General features: G+C 46.1%; 1 protein-coding gene across 1 annotated transcript in view; it reads right to left on the bottom strand.

Annotated features, from left to right (window-relative positions):
- Window positions 1-248: 248 nt before the first annotated feature.
- Window positions 249-26,000, bottom strand: part of MICALL1 (MICAL like 1) — a 127,327-nt gene continuing 101,575 nt past the window's right edge. The window contains exons 10-16 of the mRNA XM_089674246.1: window positions 22,851-22,985; window positions 19,496-19,622; window positions 19,333-19,423; window positions 19,176-19,249; window positions 14,719-14,833; window positions 2,694-2,740; window positions 249-576 (exon numbers count right to left, since the gene is read on the bottom strand). Coding sequence (XP_089530372.1) covers window positions 440-576; window positions 2,694-2,740; window positions 14,719-14,833; window positions 19,176-19,249; window positions 19,333-19,423; window positions 19,496-19,622; window positions 22,851-22,985 — 726 coding nt within the window. The 3' untranslated portion in view covers window positions 249-439. The remainder of the gene's footprint in view (window positions 577-2,693; window positions 2,741-14,718; window positions 14,834-19,175; window positions 19,250-19,332; window positions 19,424-19,495; window positions 19,623-22,850; window positions 22,986-26,000) is intronic.

The raw sequence follows: 26,000 nt of genomic DNA, 5'->3' as shown, positions 1-26,000 counted from the left end.
GATTGCACAAAGTGCTATAGTAGTGGTTTACAATAAATTTCCAGCGTCATGAGCTACAGCTGTATGCTATAAGAGGAATTAAAAGGTAGTAAAAAACATAACAGCTGCGCTGATCTGAGATATTACGCTTCATGTAATGGTTATCATTTGTTGATCTAGTAAGCTGAATGAAGCTGTTACTCATTTACTAACTAAATGAAAGGGAGCCATAAATATATCTGCATTTCACATAAGACATATTAATGAGGTTACCTGGGTGCATATTTATTCAGCAAGGTTAGAACCTTATTCATCTCCCACTGTTGTAGACTGAAGTTCATGTCATATCAGGTCTCCTGGTATTTGATAGGGAGATTGACATCTTAGTCTGAACTGGAAGGGAAGGCACGGCAAATATGTGGTCCAATCTGCTTTTACTCCCTTCCTTATCAGTTCTGATCTACCTCTTAGCCCCCTCTCCTTTTTCTTTTTTGTCCTTTGGGCTCTTATGCTTTGCATCTTTAGGAGAAAGCAATTTAAGAACTTTCATTGGTTTGAGTTTTCCTTTCTTCTTCTTTTGAGGATCTGCATGAAAATCTGAAAGAATCAAATGAGGAATGAGATGCAGATAATGGAAATGAGCTCAGTAACAGAACATAAAGTTAAAGCGGAGCTCCACCCAAAAGGGGAAGTTCCGCTTTTAGAACACCGATTGGAAGCGGAAGTTGTTCCTCCCCATAGTACTACAGGACCATTCACAAACCACAGCGCTACTTGCGCATGCGCAGTGGGCATCCGGCTGTGAAGCCGCAAGCTGTCACAGCTGGGTGCCCACACTGAAGGTGCCAGCTCTGGGAACACTGGTGAAACTGGGTGGACACCGTGGGACCGAGGGACAAGTAAGTATCCGTTTTTTAAAAGTCAGCAGCTACAGTTTTTGTAGCTGCTGACTAATTTTTATTTATTTTCACTGGAACTACGCTCTAAGTAACAGCTAAAAACATATACATATGTGTACACTTTAATATGCATGTATATAGCAAATACTGGTAGATGGGAATGATTGATGGTGGCAAATTAAACAGAACTTCAAGCCATTTGCTAAATACACAATTTAACTTTTTATATGTGAACAGTTTTACATAACCAGCTGTGACTGCATCTCTGAAGGTTCACTTTGTGAGTAAGGTTGTTGTGGCTAAAGAACTGGAAATTACCTCACTCGTCAACCTGATTTCCTACCACCACCAGTTTTACAGAGGTGATATAATCTGTTAGGTAGAACGACTTGTGCTCCATATAACCTTTCTTGTCATTCAGCCTTAAGGAAGCGCCATCCAACTGCTGCACTCGCTTGTGAAGCACCACATGGATATCCATTCTGTTTCCATTGCCCACCAATAGCGAGCTCCGAATGCCGAAACCCCCCCCCCCCCCCAGTAACAGTTCATGAGAACCTGATACTTTGCCTCACACTGGACCTGGATGCACTGACACATCTTTGCTGAGACAGACCAGCTACCATGGGTACCTTCAGCTCATACTCCCTTATAGGTTCTGAGGGCCTCACCAATAGGAACCAGTGCATGTAATCTGGAACCTGGGGACACCGGTTTTCATAGGATCATCATCAAAATGTTTCTTAGCTCTGTTGGATGAGTCTGAGTCCTCAGCCATGACCACAGGGACCTCCATTTCCACACAAGACTTAGTAACCATTTGTGCTCAGCTGCTAGGTCACTCTGCCAACGGAGGCTCTAAGCATGCCCAGTACCAACCCTTGCAGAGTCAGTGTCTTACCCTCCAGAAACCTTAAAGAAAACCAGGTCAGCATCCTGTCCCAATCTCTGACTCAGATTATGAGTACTATCTGTCTATTTATAAAGAGACTGTTTTTGTTTTGTACCACAGTCAAGTGCCATTGACTAAGATTTACAGGGGATTGTTTCAACCCTTATGGATGCAGTGCGTACTACCCTGCTTCTGGAGGGCCAGCCTGTTCTTCCAGACCTTGGGTGTTTTAGAGCTCCTATTGGTACAAAGACCTTTCAGGATTCGTCAGCTAGAAATTCCAGTTTGAATTGGTCTGGCCCTCCATTCAGTGTTGTGGCGGTAGATCTGTAGACTTCCTTTAAGAGGCATCCCTCCATTACTGTGGTATGTCCCAGTTTCACAAAATACAGTTTAAAGTGACACTAAAGATTCAGGTTTTAAAAAAATCTCTTCGCTGATCCCCGTTGAGCACACGGATGACAGGTCTGTGTACGCTCCACTGCTGCAGAGTGGACACAGACACTGCCCGCTGTCTTCTATGAGGCAGTCGGATGAAAATGGACCGCATGTTCGTTTTAATCCGACTGCCATCCGATCTGATCCACCAGACAGATGGGGAATGGATCCCCATCCATCTGTTTTTGGCATGCAGGATCGGTTCGGATGCCGGCGGGTGTCAGTGGACACTTGTCCGATGGTACTCGCTGGTCCGTAGAAGTCTATGGATGGTCCAATCGGGTCTACCTGAAAAACTGACAGGTGGACCCGATCGGACCATCAGTGTGAAAGGGGCTTTAGGTTCTATGTATTTATGTTATACGCATATAAAAAAGGGTTATTATAGAAATGGAACTAGAAAAATATTCCCCAATAATGTCTGCTAATACATTAAATCTACAAATAATTAATCAAATATTTTCCACTCATATTTAATTTCTTACCTTTCTTTTGGATCATGGCTTCTATCAATTTATCTTCTTCTTCCTCTCTAAAAAAAGAAAGTATGTAAATATGGAGGATCAGGCGACTGAGTTTATGTTTTCATTCTTTATTGACAGCATGAGGATATAACCTGTGTCACCACTTTCTCCCTCCCTCCACTGAGCTCTCTTGACAGTTGAGGCTGAGCAGCTCCTGTGCACTAGTACCTTCTGAAGCATTCATCAGTTTTTTCAGGCAGCTAGTGGGCTAATCAAAAGAAACTTATTGGATTCCTCCATTTACACATTTGAGGATTTTGAGGGAATCCTCCTCATTGCACTATTGTGTTCTGACAACAGGGACTGCTCCACTGTCAGAATATACCGATGAGCGCTGTAGCCGATTGGCTGCAGTGCTCAGGGGTGTGGACATTTTTTAAAAACTACTTGTCCATGGGACTAAATCTGGGTCCCAATTTACTTGCCCCTTATGACAATGTGCATGTCCGGATAAGAAAAAAATAATTTTACCAAAACACCCAGGGGCTAGCAGGGAGGGGGGAAGACATCCTCCTGGCTCTTTGCGTCCATCCTCCATGGGGTGGACACCAGGAGCACAGGGCAGATAGGCTGTGTAGTCATCCTGCCTGTAGTGCAGTGTTTCTCAACTCCAGTCCTCATGGACCCGCAACAGGTCATGTTTTCAGGATTTCCATTATTTTGCACAGGTGATTTGATCAGTTTCACTGCCTTAGTAATTACCACAGCTGTTTCATCTGAGGGAAATCCTGAAAACATGACCTGTTGGGGGTCCATGAGGACTGGAGTTGAGAAACACTGCTGTAGTGGGAAGTGACACAATGAGGACAGGCCTGGCTCAGAAAGGAGTGTGGTGGTGCTCCCAAGCTGTGGAGGACAGGCAGGAATTAGCAGACACCCCCAGTCATCCAGGCAGGCTGGATTAATATTACGCAGCTCCGGTCTATGTAACGGACAGAAGGCAGGGGAGTGTACCACCTGTGATCCTGCCAGCTTGATCAGCGTCCCCCCTTCTTCCCCTTGGCTGCTGGAAGTGTATTTATCTGCGGGCTGAAAACAGAGTGAGGAGCTACATTTCCCAAGAGGCTGTGTGCGACCACCGTCTGTCATAGCAAATATGCCGCTTGTCAAATGGGGAAGTCAGTAACACAGACAGGACCTGGAGGCCAATAGGCGGCAGGGGTGTGGGCAGCTGATGGACGATTGGCCATCGAAGGGCTCTATGGGAAAAGCAGAGCTGGGGCAAGGAGGCTGAGCCTGTAGTTAGCTTGGGGGGGGGAGGCGAAATGAAGCACAGGGGCAAAAAAGTAAACCCTGCTGCTTGCCCGTAGCAGGGCTATATGTAAAAATAAACCCCACCTGCCCGGCGGCCGGAAATGCATGTCCCTGGCGTCAGGCAATATGAATTGCACATCCCCAAGTGCTGATCAAACACACATTTTCCAACAAATTAGCTGTGAGAGGAGAGACAATGTGTAGTACAGTGCTGGGCACTGTACCACAGAAAGAAAAAAAAACTGGTAACAGATCATTGTGATTACAGCAGTGTAGTGTCACTATGGTGACAATGCACTGCTCTGGTTAGTGATCAGAGACACAATATGCCATTAACAGCAAACCATGGCTCTGATCATTGAGCAGAGCAGTACAATGTCACCATAGCACCACTGCACTGCTCTGGTGATATTTTTTTTAAAATGTAGGAAAATTAAACAAATTGTAAAAAATAATTAAAAAGAAAAACAAAAAAAACCCACAAACTATAATAAAGAGCTCATTCACGAGTGTGGTGCTCTCTAAAGAGTGATCAGTTTTAACCTCCTAGATACTGGACTTTCGAACCGCAACTGCGGTGATAAAGTTTTTATGTAAATGAATAAAGGATTTGTGATAAAGATTTTACGTAAATGTATAAAAGCTGACAATCATAAGCACCCGTCAGTCGTAACTGCCACTTTTGCTGGACAGCTTTGTCTGTTACAGGAAGTTGAAAAATAACAGACTTACTGGCCAGATCACCAGATGAAAATTAAGTAAAAAAAAGCCTTAAAGTGGAACTAAACCCATCAAGTTAATGGTTTAAAAAAAACAGTTACATTTCCGGCATGCTGGTACTGCTGTCACATTTGCTTGGGTTCTCAACCAAACTGTCAGACCATGAAATGACTGGTGTTACAACTGATCACGTGCAGCACCTTTGCAGTTGCAGTTTAAACAAATGCAGCCACACATTTAAGAATTGGTAAGCTACAATATAATACATTTTTGTTTTTGGGTTTATACTGCTTTAAATAAAGCTGAACTCTGGACACACTAAAATCAAGTAGTAAAGAAAAAAAAAAAATCAAACAGGCAGCTATTTATTGCAAAACAGACATGCTGTATCTCGTCTGCAATAACAAACAGCATGCTTGCAGTCTTCTATTGTACACACAGCTCAGTGTGCATTCACAGAACACTTCGGGTGTGTCGAAATGACTGACTCCAGTGCATGGGATAACATCATTCCTTCTCCAGACAATTAGGAGGTGGAATCCTGGCACCTGGAAGCAGCCAGAGAAACTATGACAGCAGTCGGCATCGCTGGAAGGTGGATCTGAGTATTTTTAGAGATTTAGTTTGGCTTTACTGATTTAGATTGCAGCATACCTGTCTCACTCATGTCTTCACTTCATCCTCTGGTGGTACTGTACTGCATAGTACTAATAAAATGGTGTTTTTAGTTTGCAGTTGTAGCGAAACAGTGCTGACCTCAATACATCAGTGCTCTCAGCAAAAAGCAGATATTAGTATTTGGAGCAGGGGCATTGTATATAGGTTCTTCTCTTCAAACACCCTGCTTTACTTAACTCCATCCCTTACCACTCTGCAAAATGTTTCCCGCTCTCCCAACCCCTCCTTTTGGCTCCAGTAAATAAGGAAACATTTAAGCATCTGCAATGATGTCACAGGGAATAAAACTACTAACCCCACAAGAACCACTAAATAAACATTCACACAACTCATTAAAGTGAAACCCTCCTCTCCTTTACAGCCAAAGAAGTGGCCATTTTAGCCTCTGTTTGATCTGCAACCACCACGGTGCTGCACATGTGATCCGTTATGACACCAGCCATTTGAGGTCTTGACAGTTTGATTGAGAGTGCAAGCAACAAATAGTTTTCATTCATGACATGGCTTGAATGTGACTGTTTTGGGAAAACAGGTAAATTGATGGGTTTAGTTCTGCTGTATTAGTAGATGTTAAATTATGTACTATAACCACATAACAGTGTAATACATTCTTTGATAAGGGTTTCATCATGTCTGTAAAACACAAAAGAAAAGCTGGTTGTATCTTTACGGTTGGCCCATTTTGTTTAATATTTAATATCACATAAGACTTCATATTTCATTAAGCACTATCACTTTATAAATACAAATATCTGTGAGCTCCAAAAACACTGTTAAAATTAATGGTTGAGGAAGGTAACCAATTAGTCAACAGCTATGGGAGATGGAGTTCAACTGTGGCCTAAAGTTTTGAGAATGACACAAATATTAATTTTCACAAAGTCTGCTGCTTCAGTGTATTTAGATCTTTTTGTCAGATGTTACTGTGATATACTGAAATATAATTACAAGCATTTCATAGGTGTTAGAGGATTTTATTGACAATTACACTAAGTTTATGCAAAGAGTCAATATTTGCAGTGTTGACCCTTCTTTTTCAAGACCTCTGCAATTTGCCCTGACATGCTGTCAATCAACTTCTGGGCCACATCCTGACTGATGGAAGCCCATTCTTGCACAACCAATGCTTGAAGTTTGTCAGAATTTTTGGGGGTTTTTTGTTCACCCACCTCTTGAGGATTGACCACAAGTTCTTAATGGGATTAAGGTCTGGGGAGTTTCCTGGCCATGGACCCAAACTTTCGGTGTTTTGTTCCCCAAGCCACCTAGTTGTCAATTTTGCCTTATGGCAAGGTGCTCCATCATGCCGGAAAAGGCATTGTTCGTCACCAAACTGTTCTTGGATGGCTGGGAGAACTTGCTCTCGGAGGATGTTTTTGTACCATTCTTTATTCATGGCTGTGTTCTTACGCAAAATTATTAGTGAGCCCACTCCCTTAGCTGAAAAGTAACCCCACACATGAATAGTCTCAGGATGCTTTTATGTTGAATGACAGAGGACTGATAGTAGCGCGCTCATCTTTTCTTCTCCAGACAAGGAAAATTACTTTACTCCAGTACTCAGCAGTCCAATCCCTGTATCTTTCGAAGAGTATCAGTCTGTCCCTGATATTTTTTCTGGAGAGAAGTGGCTTCTTTGCTGCCCTTTTTGACACCAGGCCATCTTCCAAAAGTCTTCACCTCACTGTGCGTGCAGATGCACTCACACCTGTCTGCTGCCATTCCTGAGCAAGCTCTGCACTGGTGGTGCCCTGATCCAACAGATGAATCAACTTTAGGAGATGGTCCTGGCGCTTGCAGGACTTTCTTGGGCACCCTGAAACCTTCTACACAAACAATTAATCTCTCTCCTTGAAGTTCTTGATGATCCGATAAATGGATGATTTAGGTGCAATCTTAGTAGCAGCAATATCCTTGCCTGTGAATCCCTTTTTGTGCAAAGCAATGATGACTGCACGTGTTTCCTTGCAGGTAACCATGGTTAACAGAGGAACAATGATTTTAAGCATCACCATTCTTTTATAGCTTCCAGTCTGTTATTCTAACTCAATCAGCATGACAGAATGTTTTCCAGCCTTGTCCTCGTCAACACTGACACCTGTGTTAACGAGAGAATAACTGACATGATGTCAGCTGGTCCTTTTGTGGCAGGGCTGAAATGCAGTGGGAATGTTTTTATCGGGATTAGGTTCATTTTCATAGCAAACAGGCACTTTGCAATTGATTGCAATTCATCTGATCACTCTTCATAACATTCTAGAGTACATGCAAATTGCATCATAACAACTGAGGCACCAGACTTTGTGAAAAATGGGATTTTTTTGTTACTCACCATAAAATCCCTTTCTCGGAGTTCACTGACTGACACAGCGTCTTCGATTGTCGACCATAGGGTTATATTGCCACCTACAGGAGTAGGACACTAAGCAGAAAAAAGAAACTGGGCACCTCCTATGGGCAGTCCTGGCTGATATAAACCCCATCTCTGCATAGGCAATCCAGTTAATAACAAGCAGTGTCAGCAAATAAGAAGAAAAAAAAAAACAGAGGTGTGGGTGCTGTGTCTGTCAACAAACACAACGAAAGGGATTTTACGGTAACAAAAAAATCCTGTTTTCTCTTTTGTTCATTGACGGACGCAGCGTCTTCCATTCTCGACCATAGAGACATCCCAAAGCAGTGCCAAACAGTGAGGGGTGGGACAAACCCAGGCTAACAGGAGCTCAACACGAACACAGGAGCCCAACCAGAAAACAACCCCCCCAAAAAAGAGAAGAGAAACCTCAAACAGCTGTCTGCAATTCTTTGCAGCCAAAACATGCATCTGAAGATGCCAAGACATCCACCTTGTAAAATTTTGTAAAGGTGTGCCAGGTGACCAGGTAGCCATCTTGCAGATTTGAAACAAAGCCTAAGGAGTGTGCTGTTACGAGAAAAGGAGGAACCTGACCCTTAACGGCGTAAGCTTGAACCTCTGTCTCCCGAATCTATCTAGAAATGGTAGAAGACACTGCCACACCTCTCCTTGGCCCATCCGTGATCACAAAAAGGGACTCCGACCTTGGAAAGGACTCTGCAACAGACAAATACACTTGAATTGCTCGAACCAATTCCAAGGCACGCAGAGCGAACGCCTTAGGATGCGACAGGCAAGGACATGAGGGCGATAGGACAACGTCCTTGTTTAAATGAAAGTCAGAGACCACGTTTGGGAGAAAGGAAGGACACGGACAGAGAACCACTTTATCTTTGTGCACAGCCAAATAAGGAGACCTACAAGACAAGGCTGCCAACTTCGACACTCTGCGGGCGGAAGTGATAGCCACCAAAAAGGCCACATTTTGGGACAGCGTTTGCAGGGGAATCTCCCTGATATTCTCAAAGGGAGGCTTTTGGAGAACTGAGAGAACCAGATTCAGATCCCATGGCAGCAACGGGAAGCGCACAGGAGGTGTCACATGCCTAAGTCAATGAACAAAAGTATGGATCACTGAGTGCGAGGCTAGAGGACATTGAAAGAAAACAGCCAGAGCGGAAACCTGGCCCTTGATGGTACTTAGCACCAGTTTATTCTTAACACCCTGTTACAGAAGAGACAAAATTCTAGCCACAGATAAGGAATGAGGATGAACCCCCGCAGCCTCACACCAGGAAATACATTCTTTCCAGGTGCGATGGTATATGTTCCTAAAAGTAGACTTCCAAGCCTTCAGCATGGTAGGAATCACCGATTCTGACAGGCCCCTGTCTCTCAGAACCCGGCTTTCAATAGCCAAGCAAGTAAAGCCAGTGGCCGTAAAGCAGGGTGGAAGATCGGACCTTGAGACAGATCTGCCCTGAGCAGCAGATGCCAAGGAACGTCCGCGACTAGCCACACCACGTTGGCAGACCAAGGGCGGCAAGGCCAATCCAGAGCCACCAAGATGACCAGCATTCTTTCGGCCTCTATCCTTCATAGCAGCCGGGGTAGCTTGAGAGGAGTAAACGCAAAGAGGAGCTGATAGTGGCTCCATGACGTCACCAGGACATCAGTTGCGTCCGGAAGTAGATCCCTCGTCCTGGCCAGGAGATCCACGTCTGGAGTGTCCTACCAGAGGCAAATCTCATGAAACACATCTGGATGCAGGGACCACTCGCCTTGGTCCAACATTTGACGGCTGAGGTAGTGTCAGGGATCCCCGCGGCGCTGGTCCCGGCGCAGGCGCAGTGCGCCACCTGGTGCAGGGACGCGGGCACTAGGTCCAGGCCGACCGCGGCGTCTGAACTCGCGCATGCGCACTAGGAGCCACGGGCACGTGCCTGGCACCAATGACAGCGCAGGGCGCGATATTTAAACGGCCCTGAGCTGTCATTCAGTGCCTTCTGGTCTTACCTGCTCCCTGAATCTGCGAACCTGTACCCTGTAAGTTGCTGACCCGGATTGTACCTGCCCACTCTGTATTCTCCTGCTCTGACCCTTGGCTTGCCTGACCTCTCTCCCGGATGCCCCCTATTGGATCTGATACTCTGTTACTGACCTGGCGTGTGACCCGACTATTCTCTGCCCTCCGCTTTGTACTGCACCGTCCCCATGGCTACCGACCCGGCTTGTCTGACCTCGCATTTTACTCAGCCATCCATCCATCCCATCGGGGTCACCCGACCTTCTCATATCAGGCTCTCCCCTGTTGGAGCCCGTGGCGAACACCCCTACCACTGACGGGTGTACTCAGTAGTCGCGACCTGGTCTCGGGGTACTCCAAGTCCATCCCCACCATCAGGGGCCCTGGCGAACAAGTACTCTGGGGCTTAGATTCCGCGCTCTGGGGACACCTGACCAGTGGAGTGCTAGTGGTGCCGTCAGGCGGTCCGTTACAGGTAGTCTGCCTGCCAATTTTCCATGCCGGGGATGTGCACGGCTGAGAGAGATGGTACATGACGTTCTGCCCACCTGAGAATGCGAGAGACCTCCAGCGACACCACCACCACACTCTGTGTCTCCCCCCTTCGGTGAGTGACACAGGCCACTGCCGAGGCACTGTCAGACTGGATTTGGGCCGGGTCCCCCTGAAGACGTTCTGTCCACTGATCCAATCAGAGCCTGATCGCCTGAAGCTCCAAGACATTGATTGGTAATCGGGACTCCTCCAGCGCCCATTGACCCTGGGCCGAACTTGAAAGTATGGAACTGAGCATACAGAACTGCTTCGAAGGCAGAGACCATCAGTCCCAAGATTTGCATGCAACAGCAAAGGGAGGGCCACCTGTGGGACAGCAACAAGCAAACCACCAATTAAAGCTTCCATAGCTTGTCCAGCGGAAGGAACACCTTGGCCAACGCTGTGTTGAGAGGCAGACCCAGATACTCCAGCTTCCTGGTTGGGGTCAGAGTGGATTTCTGGATATTCAGGATCCACTCAATCTCTTGCAAGGTGCTGATCGTGATCAACACATCATCCCTCAAGACCGAGTGAGACTCCGCCCTCAGTAGAAGGCCGCCTAGATAACAAATCACAGCAGTCCCCTGTTGTCTGAGCAAGGTCAGGACCGGAGCCAGCACCTTGGTGAAAACCCAAGGAGTGGAGGCGAGAATAAAGGGTAGCACCACAAACTGACAATGCTCTTCTCCCACCACAAAGTGAAAGAAACGCTGGTGTCCGGTAGAGATGGGGATGTGTAGGTAGGCATCCTTGATGTAGATATTTGCCAAAAAATCTCCCTGATGAAGGGAGGCCACCATGGACCGAATGGACTACTTTTTGAATTTCTGCACATGCACAAAGCAGTGCAGAGGCTTAAGATCCAGGACTGGCCGAAACCGTCCTTGCTTTGGAATCATAAACAGGTTGGAGTAGAACCCCCAAAACAGTTCTGAATCTGGGACTGGAACAATCACCCCTTGACTCAGCAAATCCTGCACTGCCCATATAAGGCCTGCAGGCGAGTTGGAGAAAGGCACAGGTTGGAAGAAAAAAATCTCTCTGGAGGACAAGACTGGAATTCTATTTTGTACCCAGACAGAATCAGCTCGTGAACCCACTAATCGGAAATCATGGAGGTCAACGGGGCAGCAAAGTAGCGAAGACGACCCCCCACCCTGGACTCCAGGGATGAGTCACACACAGACTTAAGTTCCCCCATTCAGTGAAAGCTGGGGTAACTTGCTCGCCCCCCTCCCCCCAGGTCATGGCAAAGGAGTTTGGCCCATTCAGTGAGGGTCTGGGACACCAAGACAGTGGCCAAAACCAGTTGAAGAGCAGAGCCAGCAATAGCGATTATCAGAACATCATGCGGGCAACTAACTCCGGCTTCCAGTCTGCCGGATTCTTAAAAGGATGGAGACTCCTCCACCAGTATCATGGTTGCTTTACTCAACCTGGAAATAGGAGGATCCACAACAGGTGGTGCAGTACACTTCTTCAGAAGAGTTTCATCGAAGGGATAACACACGGTAAACCGTTTAGGGACCACAAAGGGCCTCTTAGGACATTCCCAATCCTTGTAAACAAATTTTTCAAAATAAGGAGGATAAGGGAACACCTTTGCAGCATGCTGTGACTTGTGTGTCCCAAAAGGGACAAACACCTCTACGACCGCCCCAGAAGCATCCTCCATCTTTAAGGTTTATTGCAGATAAGTGCGTCCACCAGCGCCTTTTCGCACGCAACAGCAGTGGCAGAGGACTCGTCCTCACTGTTGGAAAGGTCGGGAACCTCGTCAGCAGGATGTGCGGGCAGGCCCGCATCTGCAGAACCGGACTCAGAATCTGAAAAGGCCGATGAGGCAGAAGAGGGTGGTGGTCACTTCTCGCTTGTCTTATGCCCTAACACCACCTCCACCCAGGAAACAAAAGACTACAGGACCGCTGTCAGTGTGTCGATGGGAACAGAGGTCCCTGAGAGGCCCGCAGCCTCAAGGGGGAGGTCAAGTGGGGAAACATGGTCCTCAGGCTCCACCTCTGGAAGGGGACCCACAGGGAAGGCACTGCTAGGGAGACCCACTAGCCGCAAGGAACACCAAACCAAGTAATATAAGGCCAGCAGAGAGAGAATACCCCACCACGCACGTGCAGAGCTGCCACGCAGAACACACATCCAGCACAGTAGGACGCCTGGGAACAGCTGCCCATGTGACCCATATGAGCAGAGGTAGCAAAGAACCTGCTGCGGAACTACAAGAAAATGGCCACCAAAACCCCTGCCCACCAAAGCCCAGGCCCCTATTGGGCAATGCAGACACCAAAACATGGCCACCGGACTGTATGACTAAGCTGCTAGAGGAGAAAAGCCAGACCCCAAGAAAATGGCCGCTGTAGCCCACCCCCCACCAGAGCCCAGGCACTAGCAAGACCTAATTCATTGGAACAGGCTGCTGCAGGGCTACAAGAAAATGGCCACCGCTCGTGGCAGCAAGGTCTTTGGGAAGATGGCTGCTTGTAAAAGGACACAATAAGCCAGCCGAACCAGCCACAGGACCATGCAGCAGCATCACATGTCCCCCACCACCCCCACAGCAAGCAACATAACTTGTCAGAGCTTGAGGACAGCCTGGTACACAACGAAGGTAACTGCTAGCACCCAGAAGGTGGCCCAGACCAAGATAGAGCAGTGGAGGGGGGCCCAGGAGCAAATTTGGCAATAAAAGGGGCATGGCAGGGAGGAGGGGACCCAGCAGGACCAATCATCCCAGGGAGCACCTGCATCTTGCACCTCACCCAGAAGGGAGGGCGGGAAAAATGTTACTTACTGTAACGGAGGGTAAGCGGGACAAAACACATAATGCAGACAGCAAACACTTAAAGCTTTATTAAAACAGACAACAGTCACTCAGTGGAGAGTAGTGCAGGGAGAGAGAGTCCAAAATACTTGTAATCCAGCCCCGGTGGGCAAAGTTAAAGGTTCTACAGCAATGTGTAATCCAAGAGGCAGTTCATAAGCAGTCAGATAGCACAAGGGGAGCATACACTCGCGCAAAGCTGATGCGATAGTCTCAGGCAGAGCTGACAGCGTTCCAGGCAGGGCTGATGTAGCTTCTGGGATCCCCCTTCCTCCAATGGAGCTCAGGCAGAGCCGGGGGGCCACTAGAGTCCAGCTGGACCTCTCAGTGGTTGCCCAGCAGAATGGCACAATAAGAAAGACCAGCACTGGCCTCTTAAACCCCCTGAGCAGGAAGAGAGGCAGAGGGGGGTCATTAGCAGGTGACAATGAAGAGAATGGAACTACAGTAATTTAATTTGTAGCTGTACACAGAAAGGACTGGTTGGGCAGGATAATTAGTGGGGGGAGATACATGAATACAAAAGTAAGGCACTAATTAGGGATGTATACACTAATTGAATTTGGGACCTTTTGTGGAGGGGCGAATTAATTACAGCTAGGGGCCTTTGGCACACAGGGATTAGGAACAAGGAATTAATACCTGGAACTAGCTGAGACCCATATCGTGACACTTACCAAACAAGGGAGGCCGCAGGTATGCTCCAAAGACAGAACCACCTCTCCACCGAAGTGGGGGGGCTGTCGGCCAAGGTAGCGCTGTGACGCAGACGTTTAGATCCTGGTCATATGCACCCCTGCGAGGCATTTAACCCACCAGCTGCCCCGGACCTGGGTGGGGCATGTCGCGACCCACCCAGCGCTTGGCTAGGGTCTGCATGCGCTCGTTGGCCAGGCTGGGATGACCACTAGATCTATATTATTCAGCCCGTCACCCAGCCCAACTGTTGATTGAAGATCCCCACAGGAAAAAACCTAGGAAAAACAGAGGGGAAAAAAACAAAACCCCAAAAAAACCCAAAATCCTATGGAAACAGGTCCCAGCAGGGAGCAAGGACACTAGGCAGAAAAAACTGGATTGCCTATGCAGAGAGGGGGATTATATCAGCCAGGACTGCCCATGGGCGGTGCAGAGTTTCTTTTTTCTGCCTAGTGTCCTACTCCTGTGGGTGGCAATATACCCTATGGTCGAGAATGAAAGACGCTGTGTCCGTCAATGAAAGAAAGAAAAATTAATATTTGTGTCATTCTCAAAACTTTTGGACAGGGCTTCAGTGAGACTTTAAAGGGGAATGCTTGGTCAAATAAAATCTGTATACAGTAGAAAGGCTGACTTTGCTGTCCTCCCCTTATGGATACACTAGATCATTGGCTGCCTTGCTAATTCAATGGCTTCTGTATTTTATTTAGTCCCCAAAGTATACAAATAACAAAACCTGACTTCACTCTGAACACGATAATCTTTATACTTCCAGATTGGTGTTTAAATGTGCTGAAGCTTGAGACAGAGAAACCTGGAAGCTGCCATTGCTTGCTATCTACAGGTTTCCTTTAACGGTTTCAAACACAGAAGGGTGTACCTTTGCTTGTCTTCATCCAGGCACTTTACAATAGCATTTCTCTGCTCAATGAGTGTCACCAGCTCTTGCATTAATACCCGCTCTCTTTCCTTATCCTCATCCAGCCAGTCTTTCTCTGTAAGGAATTATAGATGTATTTGTGAAAAAGAAACTCACATTGGTATCTTAATTACTGTATTTTTCGCTCCATAAGACGCACTTTTTTCCCCCAAAAAAAGGGGGGAAATGTCAGTGCGTCTTATGGAGCGAATGTAAAGCGGTCGGTCCGGTATTTCTGCTGCCACCATGTCAGAATATCGGGCCGGCCGCTCAGCTCTTCTCTCCTGCAGGATTACCTGTTCCTCGCTCCAGCGCTACAGTCTTCCCGCAGCGGCTTCTGTGACAGCCGGGTGCCCACTGTGCATGCGCGAGAAGCGCTGCGCTTTGTGAATGGTCCGGTGTCTTCTGGGACACATGACAGGTCCCAGAAGGCTCCGGGCCATTCACAAAGCGCAGAGCTTCTCACGCATGCACAGTGGGCACCCGGCTGTCACAGAAGCCTCTGCGGGAAGAAGAAGGAAGGACAACTCCGCGGAAGTTGTTCAGGTACCCGCTCCCCCTCCCTGCCCAAAGGTCCGCAGTCTCTGGTAATCTCCTTTACTGTCTGCAGTCTCTGGTCATCTGTACTATGTCCACAGTCTCTGGTCGTCTCCTGTACTATGTCCACAGTCTCTGGTCATTCCCTGTACTGTGTCCGCAGTCTCTGGTCATTCCCTGTACTGTGTCCGTAGTCTCTGGTCATTCCCTGTACTGTGTCCGCAGTCTCTGGTCATTCCCTGTACTGTGTCCGCAGTCTCTGGTCATCTACTGTACTATGTCCGCAGTCTCTGGTCATCTACTGTACTATGTCCGCAGTCTCTGGTCATTCCCTGTACTGTGTCCGCAGTCTCTGGTCATTCCCTGTACTGTGTCCGCAGTCTCTGGTCATTCCCTGTACTGTGTCCGCAGTCTCTGGTCATTCCCTGTACTGTGTCCGCAGTCTCTGGTCATTCCCTGTACTGTGTCCGCAGTCTCTGGTCATTCCCTGTACTGTTTCCGCAGTCTCTGGTCATTCCCTGTACTGTGTCCGCAGTCTCTGGTCATTCCCTGTACTGTGTCCGCAGTCTCTGGTCATTCCCTGTACTGTGTCCGCAGTCTCTGGTCATTCCCTGTACTGTGTCCGCAGTCTCTGGTCATTCCCTGTACTGTGTCCGCAGTCTCTGGTCATCCCCTGTACTGTGTCCGCAGTCTCTGGTCATCTCCTGTACTGTCCGCAGTCCTCTGGTCATCTCCTGTACTGTCTGCAGTCCTCTGGTCATCTCCTGTACTGTCCGCAGTCCTCTGGTCATCTCCTGTACTGTCCGCAGTCCCTGATCATCTCCTGTACTGTGTCCGCAGTCCCTGATCATCTCCTGTACTGTGTCCGCAGTCCCTGATCATCTCCTGTACTGTGTCCGCAGTCCCTGATCATCTCCTGTACTGTGTCCGCAGTCCCTGATCATCTCCTGTACTGTGTCCGCAGTCCCTGATCATCTCCTGTACTGTGTCCGCAGTCCCTGGTCATCTCCTGTACTGTGTCCGCAGTCCCTGGTCATCTCCTGTACTGTGTCCGCAGTCTCTGGTCATCTACTGTACTGTGTCCGCAGTCTCTGGTCATCTACTGTACTATGTCCGCAGTCTCTGGTCATCTCCTGTACTATGTCCGCAGTCTCTGGTCATCTCCTGTACTATGTCCGCAGTCTCTGGTCATCTCCTGTACTGTGTCCGCAGTCTCTGGTCATTCCCTGTACTGTGTCCGCAGTCTCTGGTCATTCCCTGTACTGTGTCCGTAGTCTCTGGTCATTCCCTGTACTGTATCCGCAGTCTCTGGTCATCTACTGTACTATGTCCACAGTCTCTGGTCATCTACTGTACTGTGTCCGCAGTCTCTGGTCATTCCCTGTACTGTGTCCGCAGTCTCTGGTCATTCCCTGTACTGTGTCCGCAGTCTCTGGTCATTCCCTGTACTGTGTCCGCAGTCTCTGGTCATTCCCTGTACTGTGTCCGCAGTCTCTGGTCATTCCCTGTACTGTGTCCGCAGTCTCTGGTCATTCCCTGTACTGTGTCCGCAGTCTCTGGTCATTCCCTGTACTGTGTCCGCAGTCTCTGGTCATTCCCTGTACTGTGTCCGCAGTCTCTGGTCATTCCCTGTACTGTGTCCGCAGTCTCTGGTCATTCCCTGTACTGTGTCCGCAGTCTCTGGTCATTCCCTGTACTGTGTCCGCAGTCTCTGGTCATCTCCTGTACTGTCCGCAGTCTCTGGTCATCTCCTGTACTGTCCGCAGTCCTCTGGTCATCTCCTGTACTATGTCCGCAGTCTCTGGTCATCTACTGTACTATGTCCGCAGTCTCTGGTCATCTCCTGTACTATGTCCGCAGTCTCTGGTCATCTCCTGTACTGTGTCCGCAGTCTCTGGTCATCTCCTGTACTGTGTCCGCAGTCTCTGGTCATCTCCTGTACTGTGTCCGCAGTCTCTGGTCATCTCCTGTACTGTGTCCGCAGTCTCTGGTCATCTCCTGTACTGTGTCCGCAGTCTCTGGTCATCTCCTGTACTGTGTCCGCAGTCGCTGGTCATCTCCTGTACTGTGTCCGCAGTCTCTGGTCATCTCCTGTACTGTGTCCGCAGTCTCTGGTCATCTCCTGTACTGTGTCCGCAGTCTCTGGTCATCTCCTGTACTGTGTCCGCAGTCTCTGGTCATCTCCTGTACTGTGTCCGCAGTCTCTGGTCATCTCCTGTACTGTGTCCGCAGTCTCTGGTCATCTCCTGTACTGTGTCCGCAGTCTCTGGTCATCTCCTGTACTGTGTCCGCAGTCTCTGGTCATCTCCTGTACTGTGTCCGCAGTCTCTGGTCATCTCCTGTACTGTGTCCGCAGTCTCTGGTCATCTCCTGTACTGTGTCCGCAGTCTCTGGTCATCTCCTGTACTGTGTCCGCAGTCTCTGGTCATCTCCTGCACTGTTTCCGCAGTCTCTGGTCATCTCCTGTACTGTGTCCGCAGTCTCTGGTCATCCCCTGTACTGTGTCAGCAGTCTCTGGCCATCTCCTGTACTGTGTCCGCAGTCTCTGGTCATCCCCTGTACTGTGTCCGCAGTCTCTGGTCATCTCCCGTCCTATGTCCGCAGTCTCTGGTCATCCCCTGTCCTATGTCTGCAGTCCATTGGTTCAGAATATTTTTTTTTCTTGTTTTTCTCCTCTAAAACCTAGGCGCATCTTATAGTCAGGTGCGTCTTATGGAGCGAAAAATACGGTATGTTCTCCCAGATTTACACTCATGTCTGAAAAAATCAAACTTTTCAGTAAAACCTACTTACCTATATAATCCCATTGCAAAGATCTGCAGCTTGTCCAGTGATCCACGCATTTCAATTACTGCTACATTTGCATGGGTGACTAGCACCGGTGCAAATTTCAGGGCAGGAATCTGCTGATCCTAGCAGCGGTTTCTGCCACCTGTGAGCGACTAGCTGCGGCCACTAAGCCCTGTACACTTCAATGACAAGTCGGTGGCAGCTGCAGCTATCCTTTGGGTGTGTATCCAGCAGTAATCACCACTGGTATTTTCTGGCCAGGCAGACAGCTACATATAATTGCAGCAGCAGCAGCTGCTGACCTGTCATTGATTTATTCAGGGCTCAACAGCCACAGCTAGTCGCCCAGAGGTGACAGAAACAGCTTCAGCAATCAGCATATTCCTGCCCCTGTCATTCACACTGGCACTAGTTGTCTGTACAAACGTAGCCTTAAGTGTTTCCCCACTAACATTAGCAAAGTCAACACATGATTCTGACAGCTATAGCAGCAATAGTAGATCACTGGTAACTATTTTTCGATACATAAAGTATCCGGAAACCCTAAAATTGCAGCAATAGTTTTTGTTAAAACTTTATTAAAAAGGGACACTAAACTTGGTCCTAACTCCAAAAAATACCTTCTATTGCCCTCAGCCTCCTTCAAATCTCCAGATTCTTTTTTTTTTTTGCTCCTTTGATATGACTTCCTCTTAGAGGGTAGCTACATTCACGCTCCATGGTCCTACTGTATGCAAGAACTTAGCCACCTTCTCTTATTTTCTCACAAGATAAACCAGGGACTAAGGACTTCTGGGATGTGTAGTGTGCAAAGAGCAGAGCACCAGAACGCAACCAATGTGCACTATTGTTTCAACAAAGGTAAGTGAGGGAAACAAAAAGGAGAGGTTCAGGAACTCACAGAAGAGGTTACAAGGAGACAGAAAGACACAGTAATAAGCAATTTCATGAAAAAATAGATTAGAGGGCCATTAAGTAGTGGATATGCATGAACAATGTTTGGAGAATAGTGTTTAGTGTCACTTTTAAGTTGTACAATCCACAAATTAAAAAATTAAGCTTTATACATATACACAATATTTCATACATACCTGGTTTGTTGAGAAGACATCGAAGCTCATATTCTACATCGGCCTGACGCTGCTCTAGGTCTTGCTGTTTGGTCCTACGGGAATCAAATATACAATATAAAAACCAATTTAACATCCACAGTAGTATTATACACAATGTGTACTGAGATGAACTCACGTGTATACAAGTTCAGACTCCCTTCTCACCAGGGCATGTTTTTCTTGAATCAGCTTGAACCAGTCTACCAACAAACTGTCCTCTTCTGCCTCTGTGTAAACAAAACAGAATTAAACATTGGTCTCTTTTAATAGAAGATTTCAGCACTCATCTCGCTTCTTACCATCCTCCATCCTTCGTAGCTTTTGTTCAAGTTCCACCCCACGTCTTTCTAGCTCATCTAGACGCAGCTCAATCTCCTCCATTTCCATTTGGATCTCATGTTCTGGGATGTAGTCATCAGCCTGAACCTGGTCATGGAAATAGGTAAGTTACTGAAAGTGAAAAAGAAATGAGTCACGGAACATACATTTGGATCTGTACTGAAAATTCAAATCTAATGATCAGTTCCTTGCATCCCAAGCCACTACAAAAATATAGAGGCTGGATGGTAAAGGCATAGAAGGGGATTGGGGGAGGGGGATCTATGAGTGTAGAGGTTGTCAAACCTGGTCCAGAGGCCAGAAGGAGTGCAAGTTGCATAAGCAATGGCACCAGCTCACTCAGTAGCAAGGTGGAAACTGGAATATGCCAAAAGTCAATCCAGTAGAATCACGGAAGATTTGTATCAATTGATTGTGGGCCAAGGCAATTTATACACACGCCACCCACCCAAATTCAGCTCTTGCCAGACAAAGCACATGGAAACCTATCACGGTTTCTGAATTTAAAACTCTTTTTAGGCTCAACCCTCAACATGGGCATTACAGAAAATAATGAATTGCAGTCATATCGGTCCACAGAGCCAATTCATGATATGCCCACGTTCCCTGCTGTTACATATCTGCCCAACATGGACCAGCAATGTACTCGTATGTCACTGCAGCTACAGGCATCATCTTGGTATCCTTTTTTTTTATAGCTGGCAGTCGGCTTTCATGTAAAAGCAATCCTAGTGGCCAATTAGCTGCTGAATTGTTTTTACGAGCAGTGGGTAGGGACATTCTCCCAAACCCCATCCCCCCACCCTGCTGCAGCTTTCCACAGTTTTCTTGGGCTCTCCTGTCCCACAGGGGAATCTGAGAATGCAGCCAGCAGTTCCGCTGGCTGACCATAGAGCTGGTCAGAGACCAGAATGGCTCCAATTATCCCTATAGTCTAAGAAATCGGAAGCTATGAGCATTTCATCACTTCAGTTTTGCAGGATATAAACAGCGTCATTTGTAAATTGTGAAAGCCTCTGATCACACCGATCTTGGTGAGATTAGATAATGTAAGGGCAGAGGAGATATCTAGGAGTCTGAGAGACCCCAGATTTCTCAAAAAAGAATCTATTACAATGCCCACTGAAGTTATAGGGGATATTTGCATTCCCTGTGGTAGCATTAAAAGTGATAAAAAAGAAAAAGATGAAAGGGACAGTGTAAAAATAATTAAAAAAATCAAAATAACAAAAAAAAAGGCACCCTTGCTCCTCTGCACACGCACACCTGCATGTGCAAGCGTTGACCCCGTGCAGGAATGTAAACAGCAGTTGCACCATGCATGTGAGGTATCAACGTGAAGGTCAGATCGAGGGAAGTAATTCTAGCACTACATCTCCTGAGTAAATACAAATTGATGACCTGTAAAGGCTTTTAAAGCAATGCTTATCGCTAATAAAAATGTATGTACTTTGTAGCCATTGCACGGGCATGCGCAATTTTAAAGCATGTCATGTTTGGTATCTATTTACTCAGCGTAACATCATCTTTTATATTTTATCAAACAATTGGGCAATATATTGTGTTTTTTGCATTAAAATTCTAAAAAGTGTATTTTTCCCAAAATATTTTCGTTTGAAAAATCGCTGCGCAAATACTGTGTGCGGTGAAAAATTTCAACACCAACAGTTTTATTCTCTACAGCCTCTGCTTTAAAAAATATATATAATGTTTGGGGGTTGAAAGTAATATTCTAGCAAAAAAAGTTTTTCATGTGAACGAAAAGTGTCAGAAAAGGCTTGGTCTTCAAGAGTGGGTGATGTGTGGCATAAGCTTCTAATGATGGCCCTGAAATGCCAGGATAGTAGAAGCACCCCCTCCAAATGACCCCTTTCTGGAAAGTAGACACTTCAAGGTATTTGCTAAGAGGCATGGTGAGTATTTTTCAGATCTCATTTGTTGCCATGTGATTTTGGAAAACAAAGAAAGAAAACAAAAAAATGTTTTTTCCTTCTCTTTTTCAAAACCTTGTGACAAAAATGATATCTGTAAAATACTCACCATGCCTCTTATCAAATTCCTTGGGGTGTCTATTTTCCAAAAAGTGGTCATTGGGGGGGGGGTGTTTGTACTATCATGGCATTTTAGAGCCTCCGAAACTGTGATAGGTAGTGGGGAAGTGATATGAGGAAATACGCCCTTTGAAAACCTAAAAGTGGTCATTGGATTTTGGGGGCTTGTATGTAGCTAGGCTGCCAAAAAATCTCTCACATGTGGTATCCCCATACTCGGAAGAAGTAGGAGAATGCGTTTTTTTTGGGGGGTATTATTCCATATATACCCATGGCATGCATGAGCAATATATCATTAAAATGACAACTTTGTGTAAAAAAAAAAAAAAGAACCTGCTGATGTTACGCCACTGTTGCCAAAGGTCAGAGCGCCGGCCATTTTCGTACTCCTTTTTTACCTTATGTATTTTACTCCAAGTCGATTGTTCTACTGATATTTGCAATAAAGTACTACACTATTTCTAGGCTCCTGTGGTGAGCTATTGTTCTAGGAGAGATCCCATCTTCAGTTTGCCTGTGGCGGAGCAGTCCATTCTAGAGGCTTCTGGCTGTTTCTCATCTCCTCATGTGATGGCTGTTTCTCATCCCCTGAATTGATATACATGCTATTTTACCAGTAGTTTTCTGGTGCGTGTACATCTGGCACAGGTGGTGGATTCTCTTACTGGATCCCTTCACAATTTATCCTTTACCATGATTGCTGTGTCTTGTAGTCCCACCATGATTACTGTGCCTTGTAGTCCCACGAATACTACTTATATATGGATTTTTGAGTTTCACTTTATATGCTTCACTTGACAGTTTCACAATATTACGTTAACTATTTAGCACTGCACTTTATACCACAATTTATAAGGAGTTGTTACCTTTATCTCTGTGCATTATTAATTTAGTTAGCGCTGTTCTTTATACCATATTGTTAGTGCAACCTGCCCACATAGGGGACCATTCTGTGACTATAACACAAAGTGCAAAATCACAGAACACTCTGAGGTTCTCAGTAACATGATGCACACAATTTGGAATATAGCACAAAAATCAAAACAAGATAAAGCCCTGAGCCCTGGTGACCAGAAAGTGAGGACGTTAATGTTTTGGGGGTTAAATTACTCCATTTCTTTAAGAGTTCTTTCCTATCTAGATGCAGATCTGCCAGGTAAATAGGAGTTCTGACCATACTGCACAGGCCCAGACACTCTGCCATATGTTCCTTCTTAGCAAGAGTTAACGTAAGATAAACAATATCGCAGTTTTTTTCTCTCACCTTCCGTTTGATAAGAGGAAATCCATGCCCTGGTGCAGGTCGATGTGCAGTTTTTGGTCCTTTCTTACTTGTTTTATTTGTAGGAGAAGTGATTGGGGAAGGCTTTCTATTGAAGGGGTTTTCTTTGCATGTAGGCTGAGAAAAGAGTAAACCACAATTGACAGGTGTAACTGAAAACTTGTTTTTGTTTTAATAAACGAGTACAGGCTTTTTCTGCATAACATTTGTTAATGCTCAAACAGATGTGTTTACCTTGCAAAGCATACTACACCCACAGACTTATCACACTGTTAAAAGCCAATACACATCTGGTACTGCTCACAGCTCTAACCATTGTACTTTTTATGTATTTTCCCCCAGATTTAGTAGCTTTATACATAAAATTAGAAACCTTTTCAAAAGTAGGTATAAAAAAAGGGGAGGTCTGATGGATTACACAAACTATATTGCCAAAAGTATTGGGACACCCCTCCAAATCATTGGATTTAGGTGTTCCAATCACCTCCATTGCCAGAGGTGTATAAAATCAAGCACCTAGGCATGCAGACTGCTTCTACAAACATTTGTGAAAGAATGGGTCACCCTCAGGAGTTCAGTGAATTCAAGCATGGTACTGTGATAGGTTGCCACCTGTGCAATAAGTCCACCCATGAAACGTCTTTACTACTAAATATTCCACGGTCAACTGTTAGTGGTATTATAACAAAGTGGAAGCAACTGGGAACAACAGCAACTGAGCCACCAAGTGGTAGGCCATGTAAAATGATAGCAGGGTCAGCGCATGCTGAAGTGTACAGTGTGCAGAAGTCGCCAACTGTCTGCACAGTCAATAGCTAAAGACCTCCAAACTTTGTGTGGCCTTAAGATTAGAACAACAGTGTGTAGAGAGCTTCATGGAATGGGTTTCCATGGCCGAGCAGCTGCATCCAAGCCTTACATTACCAAGTGCAATGCAAAGCGACGGATGCAGTGGTGTAAAGCATGCAACCACTGGACCCTAGAGAAGTGGAGACATTCTCTGGAATGATAAATAATGCTTCTCTGTCTGGCAATCTGATGGACATGTCTGGGTTTGGCGGTTGCCAGGAGAACGGTATTTGCCTGACTGCATTGTGCCAAGTGTAAAGTTTGGTGGAGGGGGGATTATGGTGTGGGGTTGTTTTTCAGGGCTTGGGCTTTGCCCCTTAGTTCCAGTGAAGGGAACTCTTAAGGCGTCAGCATACCAAGACATTTTGGACAATTTCATGCTCCCAACTTTGTGGGAACAGTTTGGGGGTGGCCCCTTCCTGTTGCAACATGACTGTGCACCAGTGCACAAAGCAAGGTCCAGAAAGACATGGGTGAGCAAGTTTAGGGTGGAGGAACTTGACTGGCCTGCAAAGAGTTCTGAACTCAACCCAACAGAACACCTTTGGGATGAATTAGAGCGGAGACAGTGAGCCAGGCCATCTTGTCCGACATCAGGGCCTGACCTCACAAATGCGCTTCTGGAAGAATAGTCAGATATTCCCATAGATACATTCCTAATCCTTGTGGTCAGCCTTCCCAGAAGATTTGAAGCTGTTATAGCTGCAAAGGGTGGGCCAACGCAATATTGAACCCTACGGACTAAGACCTGGATGCCATTACAGTTCATGTGCATGTAAAAGCATGCATCCCAACTTTTGGCAATATAGTGTATGTAAACTAGTACAATACAGTACAAAGAACAAACACTGCATATTTTCATACCAATTTTATTTTTCATTGATCCAGCTTAAAAGAAACAAAAAAAGGAAGAATTTGACAGTGTTTAAGTAAAATGGTAGATCATTGTCTTTTTAGACCTGTTCAAAAAGACACTGGACAGTATGTGCTGCCGTACAATTAGTTATTTTGTCTTTTTTTTAGACATATTTTTAGTAGAAATAATAGGATGTTTGACTTACCTGCAAATGCTATATCTTGAAGTACATGGAGTACTTTGAGAACTTGTATTAATAGATCATGGGTTATATGCAGGCTACCTTCTGATTATTGGATACCAGGAAAAAGAATGCACCCATATAACCCCGTCCACACAGTGAGATTCCAGTTATTTTTAGCAAACAATAGAAAGTGAACAAGATACAGGGGAAGGGTCTATATCCTATACAGTACTATAAGATAAGAAACTTACAGGTAAGTCAAAATTTCTATTATCTTGATTGTATAGAAAAGGACATGGAAATTCTATTCAGAGACCATGGGACATACCCAAGCAAAAAAAAGAGGGGTGAGCAAAAGCATAGCATAGCAGAACAGAACTGTCAATGGACCCACAAAAAGCAAGCATTATATAACTTGAACAAACATTTAAAATACTTCGATGCCATCTTAAAGCAAGTACTTTGCAGACAAAGCTTGTATCAGCCAAGGCCTTTCGTCTGGTACTTCTTGGAAAACTTGTTAACACAGGACAAGGTGATAGCCTTGAAAATCTGGGAAGCAGATGTTTGATGCTGCAAAGCCCAATAGATACCAACAGCCATGATGGAATGGGCCCTGATAGGGAAGGATGCACTTTGTGCTTAGGGTGTAGGCCCTGGAGATAGGCTGTCTGATCCACTTGGAAATGAGGGCCAAGAAGAAGGACTAAAAAAAGACTTAGGCTTACAAATAGAGGCTGTGACTGCCAGGTAAACTCTGACAACCCTAACCAACCACATCCAGGCAATATAGTGAAGGGAAGTTGGAAATGTGTATGTAGGCATCTTGTATATCTACTGCCAGAATTTCCCCTTGTCTGAAAAATACGACAGATTTAATTGATTCCATACAGAATTTCGGTACACAAAAAAAAAATCTATTCAGAGATTTTAAGCCCAGTTTGGGGTGGTTGCCCCCATAGGATTTTGGGACTGTTAAGAGGTGTGAATAGAATAAAAACATTCTTCTGAAGGAGCTGGTACAACCACCACTGCCTGAAGTTGGCACAAGACAGTCATTAAGCTGGCAGACTGGAAGGTAAAAAGCGAGGTGGGAGCAGATATAGAAACACTATTTTGTACTCCTTTGAAATGACAGATTGAACCCAAACGACCGGGATGTTGCCCATTCATTGTGAGGAGGGCTTCTAGGAAGGCATGGTGAACATGGGAGTCCAGGTCTTGCAACATAAGAAGGTGCTAA

Source organism: Staurois parvus, unplaced genomic scaffold (assembly GCF_062004578.1).
Source record: "Staurois parvus isolate SC_StPar_1 unplaced genomic scaffold, SC_StPar_1.0 ptg000149l, whole genome shotgun sequence".
Taxonomy (NCBI): Eukaryota; Metazoa; Chordata; class Amphibia; order Anura; family Ranidae; genus Staurois; species Staurois parvus.
The sequence above is the reverse complement of the archived record's forward strand: the minus strand, read 5'-3'. Positions and strand labels throughout refer to the sequence as shown.